Here is a 17763-nt window from a genome sequence, read left to right on the forward strand (position 1 = left end):
TAGATCACAAGCTAAATATGAGTCAACAGTGTAATACTGTTGCAAAAAAAGCAAACATCATTCTGGGATGTATTAGCAGGAGTGTTATAAGCATCCGATGAAGTGAGCTGTAGCTCATGAAAGCTTATGCTCAAATAAATTGGTTAGTCTCTAAGGTGCCACAAGTACTCCTTTTCTTTTTGCGAATACAGACTAACATGGCTGCTACTCTGAAGACAAGAGAAGTAATTCTTCCGCTCTACTCCACTCTGATTAGGCCTCAACTAGAGTATTGTGTCCAGTTTTGGGCACCACATTTCAGGAAAGGTGTGAACAAACTGGAAAGAGTCCAGAGAAGAGCGACAAAAATGACTAAAAGTCTAGAAAACGTGACCTATGAGGGAAGATTGAAAAAAATGGGTTTGTTTAGTCTGGAAAAGAGAAGACTGAGAGGGGACATAATGGTTTTCAAGTATGTAAAAGGTTGTTACAAGGAGGAAGAAAATAATGAGTTTTTCTTAACTCTGAAGTTAAGACAAAAAGCTGGTGGTTAAGCACTGGAATTAATTGCCTAGGGAGGTTGTGACATCTCCGTCATTGGAGATTTTTAAGAGCAGGTTAGACAAACACCTGTCAGGGATGGTCTAGATAATACTTAGTCCTGCCATGAGTGCAGGGGACTGGACTAGATGACCTCTCGAGGTCCCTTGCAATTCTATGATTCAAATGAGTTCTGCAAAATACAGATGTTCTTAATGTAATATTTTAGTCCAAATGTTGAACATTTGTCCTTAAATCTCAAACAAAAACTGTTTCTTTTCTGTATATTTCACAAATGATATTTCTGGATTGGTCATCAGATGTTTTTATTCCTAGTGAATGATGTGGAAAAATGTCATTTTGCATAATTAATATGTAATTTGTATGTAATTGTAATTAATATGTAATTGTAATTCCTCTGGTTTCTTCCCTCAGCCTAGTGACAGTACCTCAGTCTTCATCCATGCCTCAGTCTTAGACGGTGGGCTAATTATTCCACTTTGCCAGCCAAATCAAAGGTGCAGTCACAGAGTTAGGTGTAATTAGCAAACAGAAATAATCACCACCCCTGCCTCTTTACTTAACCTCCTTATTGGCTTTATGTACACATTGAAGAAGAGGTGTGACAAGGTAGAACTGCAGTAGCCCATATGAACACTTGGAGTCCTCTGACTGCTGCTAGAGACCGTAGACATGGTGAATCCTGATCTGGTATTAAGAAACTATCATGGAAAGCTCATGCTAAGTATAGTTGAAACATATGTGGACAGCAGTAGTTAAATATATAATCCTATTCCTTTTGTAGGTGCATAGACACACTGCGCTGGCAGCAAACACTCAGTCTCAACAGAATATTCACACTACAGCTCTTGCTCGGGCTAAAGGAGAGATCCTAAGAGTCATCGAAATACTAATAGATAAAATGCCCACAGATGTTGTGGATCTTCTTGTAGAGGTAAGAATATGCTGTAATATCTGTATATCATAGTTTTTAATAAATCAATGAATAATACATTGCACGTAAACTCAATTGGAAATTGTAAAGTGGCCATCTACCTTTACAGCACCATGGAACATACGTTATTTTTTAAAATAACACATCTGAGGCCATAAGACTCTGTCCCTGTCTCAAAGGGCTTAAAAACTGAGCAGAAAGCAGATATACAAATGGCTAGGTAAGGTGCAACAAAAGCGAGATCAGTGAGCAGTGATGTTTAGCACACCTTGTTCTAATTTTTTTCCTTTATCTGTTTTTAGGTAAACTATTTTTTAAGGGGATGACTTGGGCTGAGAAGTAATGTATTTTCAGGAGGCCTTTGAAAATGGTTAAGTGGTTCCATTGAAGACAGGGTTGCAGAGAGGGTTTCTGACATGAGGGCTACATAAAAGGATATATGGAGATGGACAAAATGGAATAGTTTAATCCTGTAGCTTGGGCAAAATGAAGGGGCCCAGGGTTGAAAAGACCAGAGCAGAGAGTTGGGTAGGACTTAATTGGTAAGGACAAGCTAGCAAAATAATTTGTTGGCAATTTGGATGTGGTTGTAACAGCAGCATTTTGAATGAACTGAAGAGGGATGTTGAAAGTTTTCTCTTTCAGATGCATATTCATTAAGGTTGAAGGAGATTGTTAAAGAATCCACCATACCGTGTGATTTGCTTAACTTTGGTGTTCCTGTTCAAATTCCCTCTTAATATAACTAGCATAAAATGTGGTGTTCCTTCTCAGGCCTTCACTAGCAGAGACTTGCCTGTGTTTATAGCTTTGTAAAATGTGTACTGTTACTGTGAATGAGAATTTGCAGCAATTCCCAGTACCATTGTCTTTGCAAATTCCAATATGTTGCAGTGCAGTCAGATTTGTTTGTGCAAATAACACGTTATACTAAGGTACCAAAAATATAATTAAACACAAGATCTAGAAAACTCTATAATTGTTCAGAATTTAACTTTTGTTATGAACAATAAAATCAAATATTGTTATACAATTGTAACTTTTGTTTCCAAGGTTATGGACATCCTCATGTACTGCCTTGAAGGATCCTTGGTCAAAAAAAAGGGACTTCAGGAATGCTTTCCAGCCATCTGCAGGTAAAAGCATTGAAGGAAATGATTTGTGATAAATATATTATCTTGCTATAGCTTACTTATAGCCATAACATTTACACCTTAAAACTTCAGATTTACAGAGTATTTTAAGTACCGTAGAACCTCAAAGTTATGAATACAGGCGTTATGAACTGACCTGTTAACCACACACCTCATTTGGAACTGGAAGTACACAATCAAGTAGCAGCAGAGACCAAAAAAAAAGGCAAATACAGTACAATACTGTGTTCATAGAATTGGAAGGGACCTTAGGAGGTCATCTAGTCCAACCCCCTGCTCAAAGCTGGACCAATTCCCAATTTTTGCCCCAGATCCCTAAATGGCCCCCTCAGGGATTGAACTCACAACCCTGAGTTTAGCAGGCCCATGCTCAAACCACTGAGCGATCCCTCCCTCTGAGGGATAAACTACACGTACACATAGTAAACTACTAAACGTAAACATTAAACGTAAACTACTAAAACAAAAGAGAAAGCAGCATTTTTCTTCTGCATAGTAAAGTTTCAGAGCTGAATTAAGTCAATGTTCAGCTGTAAACTTTTGAAAGAACCTTAATATTTTGTTCAGAGTTACGAACAACCTCCGTTCCTGATGTGTTTGTAACTCTTAGGTTCTACTGTGGTGTACAGTTTTTCTAATCCATATTACATCTGAAAAAGAGGAAGTAGGTCAGAAAATAGCAGTGTTATTGCCAACTATTGAAAATGCTTCTGTATAAAAGTCCACACATGGTACAATCCTGTTCATTTTTATGTTGGCAGTATCACTTAAAACTTTGCCCTACAACCCCAACGTTGTATTATTTTCTCTATCATAAACCACAAAAAATGGTCATGGTTCTTTCACTGTAGTTGAAACCACCACAGTTTATTTCTTTTGTTTGGTAATAATAAGTCTGTAATTCTATAGCATCTTACACCCCTGGATTTTAAAGTGCTTTGTGTACCTCAGTTAATTAGTTATTAACCTCATTGTACACATGGGTAAACTGAGGCAAAGTGAAGTGATTTGTGAAGGGAATTCTGGCAATGATGGGAATAGAACACAGATCTTCTGAGGTTTAATCCAAGCCCTGTGGTTTAATCTGTTGTTGTTTGTATTATCATAACACCTAAGAACCCAGTCATAGACCCAGGATCCCATTGTGCTAGGTGCTGTACAAACCCAGAAGAAAAACAGTTCCTGCCCCAAAGTGTTTTCAATCTAAGTATAAGACAGGAGAAACAACCGATGGATACAGACAGACCAACAGAGGGGTGCAAGGAAGCAGTGAGGAAATATTGGTCAGCATGATAGGCAGTCTCAGAGCACCAGCAGCCTAACTGTGGTCAAGATTTTTGTGGGCATCATGACAAAGGAGAGTTTTACATGCTTCCTTTCCAGTCTAACACTGTACAATACTCCATAAAAGAGGTGATTTATCAGCATGTCTATTTATCCTCTCCAGAAGGGGGAAAATATCTGTAATACTTTTCCCTCAAAGTATTGGTGGATAATTGTATACCCACATTTAAAAACAAAGGACATATTTTAATTTAATAGTGTTTCTGCACAAACTTCATAGATGCTTATACAATTAAAAATAAAGCACGTTGCCTCAGGCACACAAGGAAGAGAGATGTATTTTTGGTGTAAAATGAAGGCTGCAACTATTTCAAAATAAGCAGTTAAAAAATAACGCAGTGGTCTATCTTGGTCCAACTTGAGGCTATTTAATCACAGTCTGTAGGAATGCTGAGGCCAGACTGCAGGCTGCGCTGTCATAATTGAGGTCTTTGACCCTATAACAGAATAAGTCTTCCATGGGTGCTGAGGAACCAGCACTCAAGACACCTGCTTACCTACTTCCCTTTTGTGATATAACCATGTGCAGCAGCGCAGCGATGTGTATTCTCATAACAGAATTTGGCCATATCACAGGTGTACTCCTCCTTTATAAGGCATTTGAGCTTTGCTCTTTGAGTGCTGTTGGACCATAAAGCCACCCTCACCAAGTATATGATTTTGAAAGCAAATGACTGTTCTTTTCTTGGAAAGAATCAGCTTTGATAAATCTAATAGCTGAAAATAAGGTGGAATTACAAAGAACCCAACGTGGAAGTGCATCACTTTTATAAATACATATGGTATCGGTAGACCAGCCTGAAGAGAGCATTGAGCAGAGTAATGTTCTACAGAATATGCACTTTCAAGACCTTCCATCCTAGTCTCTAGGGCAGGGGTGGGCAAACTTTTTGGCCCGAGCGCCACATGGGGGGTATGAAACTGTATGGAGGGCCGGGTATGGAAGACTGTGCCCCCCCAAACAGCCTGGCCCTCGCCCCCTCCCACTTCCCACCCCCTGACTGTCCCCCTCAGAACCTCCAACCCATCCAGCCCCTCCTGCTCCTTGTCCCCTGACCACCCCCTCCTGGGACCCCCTGTCCAAACCACCCCCCCTGGATCCCACCCCCTATCCAACTCCCACTGCTCTCTGTCCCATGACTGCCCTGGCCTATCCATACACCCGCCCCCTGACAGGCCCCCAGGACTCCCATACCCTATCCAACCCCCCCGTTCCCCGATTCCTGACTACCCCAGAACCTCCACCCCATCCAACCGCCCCCTGCTCCCTGTCCCCTTATTGCCCCCTGAGACCCGCTACCCAACCCCGCCACCACTGCCCCCTTACCATGCTGCTCAGAGCGGCAGGAGCTCGCAGCCCGTGGGCCGTAGTTTGCCCACCTCTGCTCTAGGGGCATAATATGGCTGTCCAATTGGAACAAGCAATATAACTGAGATAAGAAGAAACAGTCACAAAAAAACAACTGGGTTTAATAAAATCTGAGTTTGTGGTAATTACCACTCACTCTTCATACCTTTGAGGACAGATGAATGAGTGAAAAGGGATCTCTTCCTGCCATGTAGCTACTTTACACACTTCTGCCAGATAAGCAGGATCTGTACCTCTCTTTTGACCTGCCAAATCACTACCATCCTCATGATTGTGTTATTGCTGGACAAGGAGACCTTGATCACCTGGCTCCCAAATGCCTGTCCTCTCCTGTGTCTGCCCATCTGACCAGTTTCCCCCAGATGCCAGTAAATTGTGCTGCAAAGTGCCAGTTTTATCCTTTTCCTCAGTTGTTTTTAACAACTGTAAAGATGCAGTCAGGGTCCCTGATAGCTTTCTGATCCATTTGAAAAGGTTTTACTGCTCCCCCACTCGCATCTTTGGAAGAAGAACAGAATTTGGAAACACAGAACAAAAACTGACTTCAGAGGATACTTACTATGTGACAGACCTGCACTTGTTGCTAATTCATCTGTCAAGTAATGGAACATAAATGCTCTCATCTGATTGGTTTTTTAAAAATATTTTTAAGACTCTCTCTCACACTAGGTGTATAGGATTCAATTGAAATTAAATTCACAAATGTCAGTAGAACCCTGTTGCAGGTTTTAAAGCTCTCTCGCGGTCTGTTGTATGTAAGCTGCTGAGAGAGTGTTAATATTTTTCTGCCATCAGAGATTGTTTTTTTGTTCCTTTGGTTTTTATAGAATTATCATATTATTTTAGCTAGTCAGGAACGTGGTGGTTTTCTTTTTCTGTTCATGTTCGAATGGTGGTGGTTTGACATTTGGGGAGTACAGAAAGGCACAAAGTGTAGGTAGGCTTCTAACTCCCACTGACATTCAGTTGAAGATAAATGCCTGTCATTTGTGTTTTTGAAAATCTCCCCTTTTGTTCTTAAAATTTAATACTCACAGATAATAAAATGTGATTTATAATATGTGAGTATTTATAATATTCTTAGGCTATTTAAATATTCATATTATAACATATTAACCATGTAAATTACAATATTTAATATGTCAGGGGGTTGTATTTTAATGTAACAAGTTATAAAAAAACCAACAGTTGCAAGAAAGGAGCTATTATACCCTTGACAGGTATGTCATGAATAAAGATAATCTTCCTTCCTTCAGATGTTTTAAAAACTTTAGCTTGAAATGTAAATGCAAGGACAAGTAGGAATTAATGCAAGAAATCTCCCCATCCTTTTTGCATTTTTATAGTGGCACATTGTCTTTACATTTGGCTAAATTGCTAGCAATATCTCCTACTGTACATAGTTATGGCTATTGTAAAAATGATACAGTACTCTACTGAAGTCATCTTTCAGACCAGTGGAAATTTTCATATGATTTTAGCAAATCATTGAATCTCTGGAGAGAAGCCAAGTGGCAGCACTTTGGCTTAATCCTATTACTAATTCTTTTAATCTCCTAATGATCTCCCTGCTATACTGTATTAAATGTGCACACCTGTTGTGACTGAGTCTGTCACTTCAGCAGACAAAACAATATTATTAGGCATTTTTGGCTTTCCCTTCTCATACAGTAGTCTTTAAATACCATATCATGGCTATAACAACCAATCTCTGTCTGATGTGTGTGTTGCTGTTTTCAAGCAAAGTCCTAGCTTGAGTAGTCTTGTAAAACCCATGGCTTTAAACAACAGTATGCTTGTTCAAATACTGGATTATTATGTTTCCTTCAGTTTTTCTTCTTAGTGGCGTACAGATTTAGCAGTCATCTTATTAATGACTGTGATCCTGAATCCATCCAATCTGGCTGTGATGAGATGAATCTCTCACTAAACAACATATTTTACAATATTTGATTAGAGTTGATATCTAGTTTTCCCTTTGCTTCTGTCATGTTGTATATAGACTGATTTTTACCAATGCTCAGTAGAATACCAGACAAATCATAAAAGTCCAAATAAAATAAAATACAGAAGTGCAGTGGGTTGACGGTAAAGTATGCGTGAAATTTTGAAAATGCTCAAGATAAAGTTGAAGTCAGAAATGTGTATGGCTCAGAAGATTTCCTAAGAATCACGTAGCCCTGATTCAGCAGCCTGATGCATGTGAATAGTCCTATTGAGGTCAGTGGGATTGGGCATGTGTTTAGATACCTTGCTGAATCGAGACCTTAGGATGGAATTAACTGATGTTCAAATGTTGCTGTGTATTTGAAAACAGTTAGTCTGAATTTGAAACAACAAATGTTTCTTATTTTGCTTTTTACAGTGGAAGAATCTCACAGGAAGCAAATGTATTAGAGCTAGAACTTTATTTCATAGACTAAACAAAACAAGGACTTGAAACAAAATTTTAAAAACAGATACTTTCTGAGTTTCTTGTAGAATGCCAAGGAATTACAACTTAATAGGTAAAGGTGCTGTCACCCATGTTAATTCTTGGTTATCAGATCTCAGAGGAGGCCTGATTCTGTAAAAGGAAAGGAACAAAACTTTAAAATATGACTGAAGACTATCTGAAGTAAAGCCAGACCCCCTTGCAGCTAATTGCAAGACATTAAAATTCTAAATTAAGGTCTCTGAGATGTCCAGTGAATGTATGATAATAAAGGGAAATGTATTACCTACACAATTAATATTTTTATGAATATTTAAGCTTCTACATTTTGTTACCCGCTGAGTCCAAAGAAATATCTGAAAGTAAAAGCATTGCATTAGCAAAATAGTGTCTTCAGCTCCATCATATGCAGACAATATCTTATTCTAAATGTGTTCTGAAGAATGTGGTGAGCTGTTAGTCACACAGCCAGACTTATTTCTTACATCACTCTTCAGTGGCTTCGGTATATAGGAAAGTAATTTAGAATCCAATTCGTGGTTATAATAGACCTCCCTTCCCTCCATAGTGAATAGGTACATTAGATTTATATAGGAGTTATTGCTAATTCTTCCCTCCTTCATATTGCTCCTCAAGATCCCTTTCTACCATGCTGCCTACAAGAACTTATCAGCTAATAGTAGGATAGGTAAAAAGTCAGTGGGGATTGCTGATTCTTATTTATTTATATTAACTCTGAAATGATTCAGACCATCAAGCTATATGTATAATTCACCTGTGTAAACTTATATACTTATTTCTCTTACCTTCTACCTCACTTCTCTCCTGTTCTTTTGTTTTGTTTTGTTTATCTGTAACTCACTTGTTGCACCTTGCCTTAAATTGGCTTTCAGAGTGAGATGTTTGCCTGTGTGACTGTGTAGTACCTAGGACAATAGGTTTCTTCATCCCAATGGGGGCCTTAGAGCACTACCACATTACAAATTATAAATAATAACAAAAATAATTGTCAAATACTTGGACTGTATTTTACTGTTATTACTTACACAGAGCTATAGAGAGATATGGAATGGAATGACAAATACACAAAGATAAGAAATGGGCTCTAATTCTTAGTCTAAATTGTTACAATCTAATAAAATGTATCATATATTTTCAATATTCAGCCTGCACTCACTATAATATTTGGTTTAGATGCCACAACATATTTAGTAAATAACATACTGACCACACCAGTAATTTGATGGTGGTTTACAGTAATGTACACTAGTACATAACATCTTTTTACAGCAATTGAAAACATCTGACATGTAAGTACATGTATATTAAACATTTTCTGAGAAATAAGGAAGAAAAATATTTAGGATTTTTTCACTTGCCAGGAAATGTTTATTGTTAGAGAAAGGATGGTGTTTATTCCACTGTTATAAAACTACAGGCCATATTCAGTCCTGTTGTAAATGGATACCTGAAGCCTATTTATGCCAGGGCTTAATATGACCCCTAGCAAGTACATTGTGAAAGATACTGCATATTAAAGGCAACATACACTACACTCTTCCATTCTGTGGAGTTGCTGGTCATTATAGCATATTAAGGCTAAACTCCACCAATAACATTACAGCTGTGTAATGTGACTGATGTGGGGCAGGGTGCAGTACCACCTGCTGTCCCTGGGGCACTCTTGGTAGGGCTGGAGCCTGGTTCTAGTGGCAGCCCCTGGCTCCCCATGGTGGAATTCTGTGTCAGTGACACACAGACTGCAGGCAGCAGAGGAAGGTGGCACTGAGCAGGGAATGCAGGCTTCTACAGGAGCAGGCCAACAGAGGCAGACTCTGCACATATTCCTTTGCTGCTTCTGCTCCTTCTTTTCCACTTCACGGAGATGGGGTGTTTGGTTAGGAGGAGGAAGTGTTCTGAGCCTGAGGAGGTTTCTTCTAAGCTCTGGCAGGTTGTAAATCTCAGGGGTGTGCTGGATTGTATTGTGATCCTGGAAGTGTGTGGTGAGAGAGGGTTCTGTGTCATGGAGAAAGTAAGTAGCTAGAAAGAAGAAGGGTTATTAGCCTGGAGGATAGAGCGTTGCTTGTGTGAGGGGGTGTTCTGGAATAGGTGAGGTTGCAGTGTCACAAGCCCTCATGATTTTATAGCAAGTCCTATGATATCTGGTGATTTTCATAAAACTCCAGCTTCAGGAATCACTTGACTTGTGTAAAAATCTAAGATTTCATTTTTTAAAAAATTTAAAGCAAGTTTCTGAGCTTCCTGGTTGTGGAGAGGCTCCACAACCAGAGGGCAAATAAAAAATCCCAACTTTATTATTTTTAAAATCTCATGGTTTTTAAGCCAATCTCATGGGTTTGGGCAGGGAGAGTTGGGGCCTTGACTCATGATTTTTGCATGCTTCAGTTTGGCAATACTCTGGTTGACTTGGAGGGAGCTGAGGTGGCTTGAGCTTGTTCTGAGTTGGGAGGGGAAGAGTTTGGGCTGGCAGGATTAAATGGAGTCAGATGGTGAATGAGGTTGTAGGTGAACTGACAGTGTGCATGGATAGGAATTGGAGTTGAAAAGTAGGTTGGAGGGAGAGAAGTTGGGCCTAACAGAGAACAGTAAAGGGGCCACATTGCCCATGAACATCTGAATTTTTCATTCTGAAAAGGAGAGAGAGTTGTGGGGGAGGGAGTGTGTGTGCAGATTGCTACGTGCAGCCCCACCTCTAAGTTGGGGCATGTCTGCCACTGCTGCTATAAAAGCATTATTTATTCAGTTTGACCAAAACTCCTCAGGTAATAAAATGAAGTGGATGCTGAGATGGAAGTTGTCCTTTTGCCCACCACAGCTTTTTCATGTACAATAAAAGCCCGGTACTAAGAGCATAGATTCCACTAAGCTGCCAAGTGTGTGTATGGATACATCAACTGGATTTGCAGGAGTGGAATTGCTGTCGGATCTAAATTTAGATGTAGATTGGCTGCTTTGAAATCATTATCTGTTAGCTGAATTCTGCTGTTTGGAAGCTTAGAAAGTGTGATTCATAGGATTAAAAATATTTAACTGTGTATATATTTTTGCAGAAAGGAAATATTCATCTCTTGCAAACTCTCTAAAAGGGGTTGGAAACATGTTAAATAGATATTACAGCCAACAGATGAAAACATGATACTGTTAAGAAAAAAATTGAGAAGGCTAATGTGGTAGTAAAAAACAAATTAAAAGTAAAGAAAAAGTAAAATAGTCAAGAACTGAATGCAAATGGACTAGAATTGGTTTTGGAGGCTTTGTTTTTTTTATTTTTTATTTAAAGGTGAAAACAAAAATGTCTATTTTCCAAGGAGGTTTTTGCATTTAAAAAAAAATAACAAAACCAAAATTTTATTATGCAGACTGTTTCTCCTTGTCAAGGAAGAAAGCTGACTCAGCTGTCTCTGTCTAAATGGGCACTTAAAAAATCCAGTAAGCAAATGAATGCTGTCTGCTTTGGTCCAGCAGTTTGTGATGTTCTCATTTCTTAAAAAAATCTGCTGCCAACATGTGGATTGTACCCAGGCAGTGGAGCATCAGAACTAATGAGGGATAAAGGAATTTGTATTAAAATCCCTTCCTTTCCCCCCACAAATGTTCACCTGGAGTTATCAGATACCACTTTTTTGTTTGGTTGGTTTTAGTACATATTTTTCTGCGAGAATAAATATAAAGTCTTGAGTTTACTGATTGTATGAAACAGTTTTACAAAATTCCTGAGGCAACTACTTTATTAAGCCTGGCAAGTAAAATTTGACATGGCTGATGTGAAATGTGGGTATGAGTTTAGTTAAGTGGTCCCCTGCCTTATTCACTGAATTTCATTCAACGTACATATCTTATATCAAGTTCATATTCTTTAGACCTTGAGGGCATCTATTTGCCCATAGCATTATCAGTTACCTCACCCAAAATACTCATTCTTCCCTCTGCATGGCTCCTGGATTGCAGTCTTTACACGTGGCTAAGCCCATGTTTCCAACACCTTTTTTTACCCTTAATGAGGAGTGATAAGAAGACAGAATAATTTCAATGCTGGCCTTAACTGATGGATCTGAAAGCCCAGAAATCAAAGAGATTGACCAGGCTGGTGCCAGGGAAGGGGAATAAGAGGCTTAGTATTGAGGCTGGAAACATGCTGATGGATCTTGGGGATGGAGTGTTCTGTACTGACAGAGCACAGGACATAAGTTAAGGCATGGGATAACAGTCTTAGCAGCTTTTTATGCTCTCATGTGATATGTCCTTGACTGTGCACATCCTTTTAATAGCACTAGTGCATGGATGGAGGAGCAGTGGTGGGCAGAAGTTGTGGGAAGATAGGGCCTCAGAATTTTATACTAAATTATTGACCTCGGCATAGTGTCCCAAGAGGATGGACAACCATGTGGATGGTGCAGGCAGACAAGGCCAGATTGTGACCTTCTCTTTCCTGAGTCGCAGCAGATGCTGGGGCCAATCTTGTGAATCTGGCCCTAACTTTATGCACTTACTCCTTTAAAACAGAGACCCAAAAGTATAATCCATACTCTTCATTCCCTTCAAGCCCTTTAACCTATTATCCTGTATCAAAATTAACCATCCACTTTTTTACAGCCCATTATGTGCTCTTTTTCTTCCTGACTACCATTTTGCACCGTAGGAATGAGTGCATGATTGTTGTATTTGTATAGATGATGCAGCACTCTAAGTCCTTCAAGAAGAAAGGTGATGTATCAGTGTAAGATTTTGTTAGCGGTGGTGTTTAAAGCCATATATATGGTCAGCACCATATTTTTACAGCATGACTGTAGCAGTCTCACATAGAACCTGCTTGAGTGAGATTTAACTCTCAAGAATATAATAGTGGGCACTTTTACTTTTTTAAGATCTGATTTGTGTTTTATCAGAAAGGTATTCTGAAGTTCCAAAGGGCTTGACTTTGGAATAAGGAGATTGGCATTGTGTGTCATGTTGGAGATGTAATAATGGCCTGACTTTGAAAGTGACTGTGTGTTTTAAAGTAATGCTATGCTCATGCACTGCATAAAGTATCATGTGACATTAAGAAATACAACATACTTCTCAATTCTTCCTCAGCTGGAAGAATATTATTGCCCTTAATACCTATTGTTGTTCATAGCTTCTTATGTAAAGATACTCTCATTACTTCGGCGTTTTTTTCCTTATCTTTTTTTAATGATCCTGTGTAACTGAGTGGCCTCTTCCCAGGCATCCCTTGCCTCAGTTTCCCTTTTGAGTTTCCAGAAACTCTATGGAAGCATGTTATCAAGTCCATTAATATAACTTATTAACCAAACATAGTGCAAAAGTCCCAGAGCATAGTCCATATTACCCCAGTGCAAGGAGTCCTTAAAATCACACATCCTCTTCTCCATTTACATAACACATACTTGGTTCCAATGTCTTCTGCCATACCCAGACTCCCTGCAAATCCTCTTTCATCCCTCTACCAGAACAGCCACCCTAGCCCTCCTTCCTGGGTCAACCCCACTCTTCCCAGCAGGATCTCCCTCAGCCTCTCAACTCAGACCCTCACTTAGGCCTCAGCTATGCAGCAAAGAAACACCAGTGAGTAAACACCTCTGCTGCTCCCCCTTCTTTCAGACCACTCTGACCCTTGGCTCCAGCTCTCCAGCTTAAAGCCAGCAGGCATCTCCCTCTGCTGCTCTTCCTGCCATCAGCGCTCTCCAGCTTTCGGGGGGAGGGGAGAGGAGAACACCAACAAGAAAACCCCTTGCACACCTGCCTTCAGCCCTTTCCCAGGCAACTCACATCTCCTGCTCTATCTCCTAACTCACTCAGTCTGCTCTGACACACTGGATCTCATCTGGTTTCCTATAGCCCCTTAGGTGCTACCCTGCCTCTTAATTGGGCCATCTCAGAACATGTGGACTGAAACCAGAGAGCTGCGCCCAGTTTCATTTAATGGGCAGCACCCCCGCCCCCCCATTACATCCTGTCTTTCCTTTCTGATGTTCAAGCAGACATGTTTTGGTACTGTTCAGTGCAGAAAGGTTCTTATTTAACCATTCTGTATTTAAGAGTTGTCAGTCTGTTATTTTATTATAACAAAATTCACATTTATTCAAATATATTATAACGCCTGTGCATGCTGTTACCTAACTTGATAAACAAGTCTCATAAGTCCTGAGATATAAAACGTCTGGCTAGAGTGCTGCATTATTTTATTAGGAGTCAGTTGGGGGGTTTTTTCTAAATGAAAAGTATGTTGGAGACTAGTAACCAAAAGATAGCTTAATAAAATCTCCTCACTAATATTAAGCACTAATATTAATGACCAGTTAACTTTCACATCGTGAAACCAGGTCAGATCTCACCTGTTCCTTGTTATAATGTTCAATGCAGGTTCTACATGGTCAGCTATTACGAGCGGAGTCACAGAATAGCAGTTGGAGCTCGCCATGGTTCAGTGGCCCTCTACGACATCCGGACTGGAAAATGTCAGGTAAATAAATCATTGTGACTTTCTCCCCACAGCATGTGGAAGTTATTGAAAGGAAAGAGAGACTAGCTCTGCGTCAGTTGACATGCTGAGCTGCTGGAACATTATGGAGAATGCTAAGGGGATCAATAGTTTAATGAAGGACTCAAAGTATATAGAGCCCTATTGTCTTCATTCACTGTGACTGAATGGCTGCCATAGATGGGTTAATAACAGAAACCCCAAATAAGGTGTTACTTGTGACAAACTCCTCTGAAATAAATCTCTTGTATTTGAATTATGATTTTATATTTGTCTGATTTTCAGTATGAAGAAAATGTACTGGTTATTTTTTTCTACCATTCTCCTTTACAAAATGTGCCTATATTTCAAATATATTAACTTTTCTGGTATTAAACAAAATGTGTAGTTAGATGAGCAAGATAATGTCAACCCAAAACAATAGGTTGCACAGTCAGATTATGGTTCAGGGTAAATTTTTCAGTCTTTATATTGGAATGATGAGGACTTAGTTGAATATTATTTTGTAGTTGATAATTTTTTCATAAAATTTAAGTGTTAATTTTCTCTCTTATTATTGATAATATGATAAAACCCTGGTAGAATTCCAAAAGCTTTTAGATTAAATGTAAACTAATTATTTTAACTAGGGCTGTCAATTAATCACAGTTAACACAAGCGATTAACGGAAAATAAATTAGCTAGATTAAAAAAATTAGTCATGATTAATCACAGTTTTAATCCTACTGTTAAACAATAATATAATATCAAGTTAAATTTATTATAAATATTATGGATGCTTTTCTACATTTTCAGATATATTGATTTCAATTACTACATAGGATACAAAGTGTACAGTGCTCACTTTATGCTATTATTTTTATTACAAATATTTGCACTATAAAAAAGACAAAAGAAATAGTATTTGTCAATTCACCTCATACAAGTACTGTAGTGCAATCTCTATCATGAAAGTACAGTTTACAAATGTAGATTTTTTTTTACATAAGTGCTCTCAAAAACAAAACAATGTAAAATTTCATTTTCATTTCATTTGAGTGCCTAAAGTCCACTCAGTCCTATTTCTTGGTCAGCCAATCACTCAGACAAAGAAGTTTGTTTACATTTATGGGAGAAAATGCTTCCTGCTTCTTATTTACAATGTCACCTGCAAGTGAGAACAGGCATTTGAATGGAACTGGTGTAGCCGGCATTGCAAAGTATTTGTGTGCCAGATATGCTAAACATTCATATGCCCCTTCATGCTTTGACTTGTAGATTTTTTTTATCTTTTTTATAGTGCCAATATTTGTAATCAAAAATAATTATTAGGGCTGTCAATCACAGTTAATACATGCAATTAACTCAAAACAAATTAACACATTGTTTTTTAATGAGTGTTAATCAGTTTGCCGTGCTCAGGGGAGGCACCACTGCTTGTCTCTGTGGCAGGGGTGCCCTTCCTCCTGCTGCCCTGCCCCACTGCTTCTTCCACCTCCTCTCCCTCCTACCCATGGAGCCACCCCCTGGCCAAGCTGCTCCAGACTGGGAGCCTGCCTCCTGTCTGCTGTGCAGAACGGGGGTGGGGGGGCTGATGTGGTGGTGTTTTCCCTCCCCTCGCCCATGTACCCGGTCGCTGCTGAGCTGGTGTTGGGGAACAGGGGGAGCCTATCATCTGTTGGCTTAGGAGTGAATGCTGCCGACAGCAGCTGCTGCTGGCTGAAAAAGCATTCAGGCTCCTGAGTGCGGTGCTTAAAGAGACAGCGGTGCCCCAACACACATGCGCGCACGCACACACGCTTCCCCCAACACCAAAAATATTTAAATAAATGGTATTCTGTATTGTTTAACAGTTCAATTAAAACTGCGATTAATCACAACTATTTTTTTAATCTCGCAATTAATTATGATTACTTTTTTAAATCATTTGACAGCCCTAATTTTAACTACCTTTTGTTTTGTGGTTTTTATTTGCTCTTCTAATTCTGTGTATAAATATAATGCTGCTTGTAGTTTCCAGATAGACAGCCGCGGAGACTGAAATCCTCTGTTTATTTATAGAACAGGAAAACAGCAAAGACAATGGTACATATCCTCATGCTTCCTCACCTCTTACCTGGAAGGACTAGGAGTAAGAGGGTAGTTCAGTGTCCAATCCCAGCATCTGATCCTTGACTTCTCAGCTGAGATTACTAGCAAGGCTGTCATTTGTGGTAGTATTTATTATGTGAACATCTGTCCATTGGGAATTGGTTTGAGATCACCAAATTTCTTTTAAAAACAGCCGTATGATGGTAACAGACTTTATCAGCTGGCAACCTAGAGGTGAAAGCCTCCATTTCCTATTTCTGATCCCAGAAGCCATCAGCCCCTTTACATATCCTGTTTGGCTTAAATATTGAATCAGTTCCATAAGACTTGCAAAGCTTTAGTAACATACAAATCAGACCGACAGTTGACATTTTTAAAGTGATTTGTTTGTAATATCACCTGAAAGCTAAAGAAATCACTAGCTCTGATTATGTAAATCTCCTGGCCTTTATGGAAGGCTAGCCTGGATTTTAATCATTGATTGTGTTCCATCACTACGAACTGTGAGTTATTTTCAACCCTGTTATCACATGAACAGCCTTGACACATCAAACCATGGGGGGCTGTTTGATCCGGATAATATTATTTCTTGCCTATAGAAGCTATCCCATTCTGCAGTTTTCAGACCCTAGCTATGGCCTACCTTCTCACTGCAAAGGCATAGTCAGTTACTTTCTTTTTTCTCAAAATATGTTTTCTTGACCCTCTTTGCCAAGCGTGCTATGAACATTGCATCACTTTCCGCTCCAATCATTCAGCAATCAAGGTCATAGTAAGGCTTTGTATTGAGCATCTCTGTCCGTTCCGAAACTCGTCATGACATCTTTGCTGTATTCTTGATCTCACTGGAAGCTGGGAGTGAAAAACCCAAAATAACCTCTTAGTCTGGGTCTCTCTTGCCTGTGGGCTAGTCCATATATTTTTTATGCTAATTTTTAAGTATTTAACCATCCACTTCACTCTAACTCTGTTGTGCCTGTATATTCCCATTTAAGGAGAATGACAACGTACCCAATTCTTTAATTTAGCTATTACATTTGTCCTACACTTTGAATTCTTAAATTTTCAACTTTATATTCATTTACTAAAATGACTCTTGGATAAACACATGGGTATCTTTATTTCTGAAGTAACTCTAATTTTGGCAAGTATGTCCCCACAATAGGATTTCCAAAATATGCTATCAAATGTCTTATCTACTGGTCTAAAATAGTTAAAAAGCATCAGAGCTGTTGATAGACAAGCTAATTAAGTGCTTACAGCTACATGTATGCGTGTGGTTGCATCTGCAGTTAAAATCTTCCCTCTGGATTGGTTTGCCCTTGGTTTGGCAGACATGCAAAAGTATCTTATCTTGCCGATATCCCCCCCCCCGGCATTCTTTTAAAATGCATTCTATATAATAACTATTGG

The 17763-nt window shown here is 39.1% G+C and overlaps 1 protein-coding gene across 6 annotated transcripts in view; it reads left to right on the top strand.

Annotated features, from left to right (window-relative positions):
- Positions 1 to 17763, top strand: part of WDR7 (WD repeat domain 7) — a 385390-nt gene that overhangs the window by 312076 nt on the left and 55551 nt on the right. For all 6 annotated transcript variants that reach the window (XM_073343603.1, XM_073343604.1, XM_073343606.1 and 3 more), the window contains 3 exons: positions 1325 to 1474; positions 2528 to 2610; positions 14163 to 14262. In XM_073343603.1, the coding sequence (XP_073199704.1) occupies positions 1325 to 1474; positions 2528 to 2610; positions 14163 to 14262 (333 nt within the window). The remainder of the gene's footprint in view (positions 1 to 1324; positions 1475 to 2527; positions 2611 to 14162; positions 14263 to 17763) is intronic.

This window comes from Lepidochelys kempii, chromosome 5, assembly GCF_965140265.1.
Source record: "Lepidochelys kempii isolate rLepKem1 chromosome 5, rLepKem1.hap2, whole genome shotgun sequence".
Taxonomy (NCBI): Eukaryota; Metazoa; Chordata; order Testudines; family Cheloniidae; genus Lepidochelys; species Lepidochelys kempii.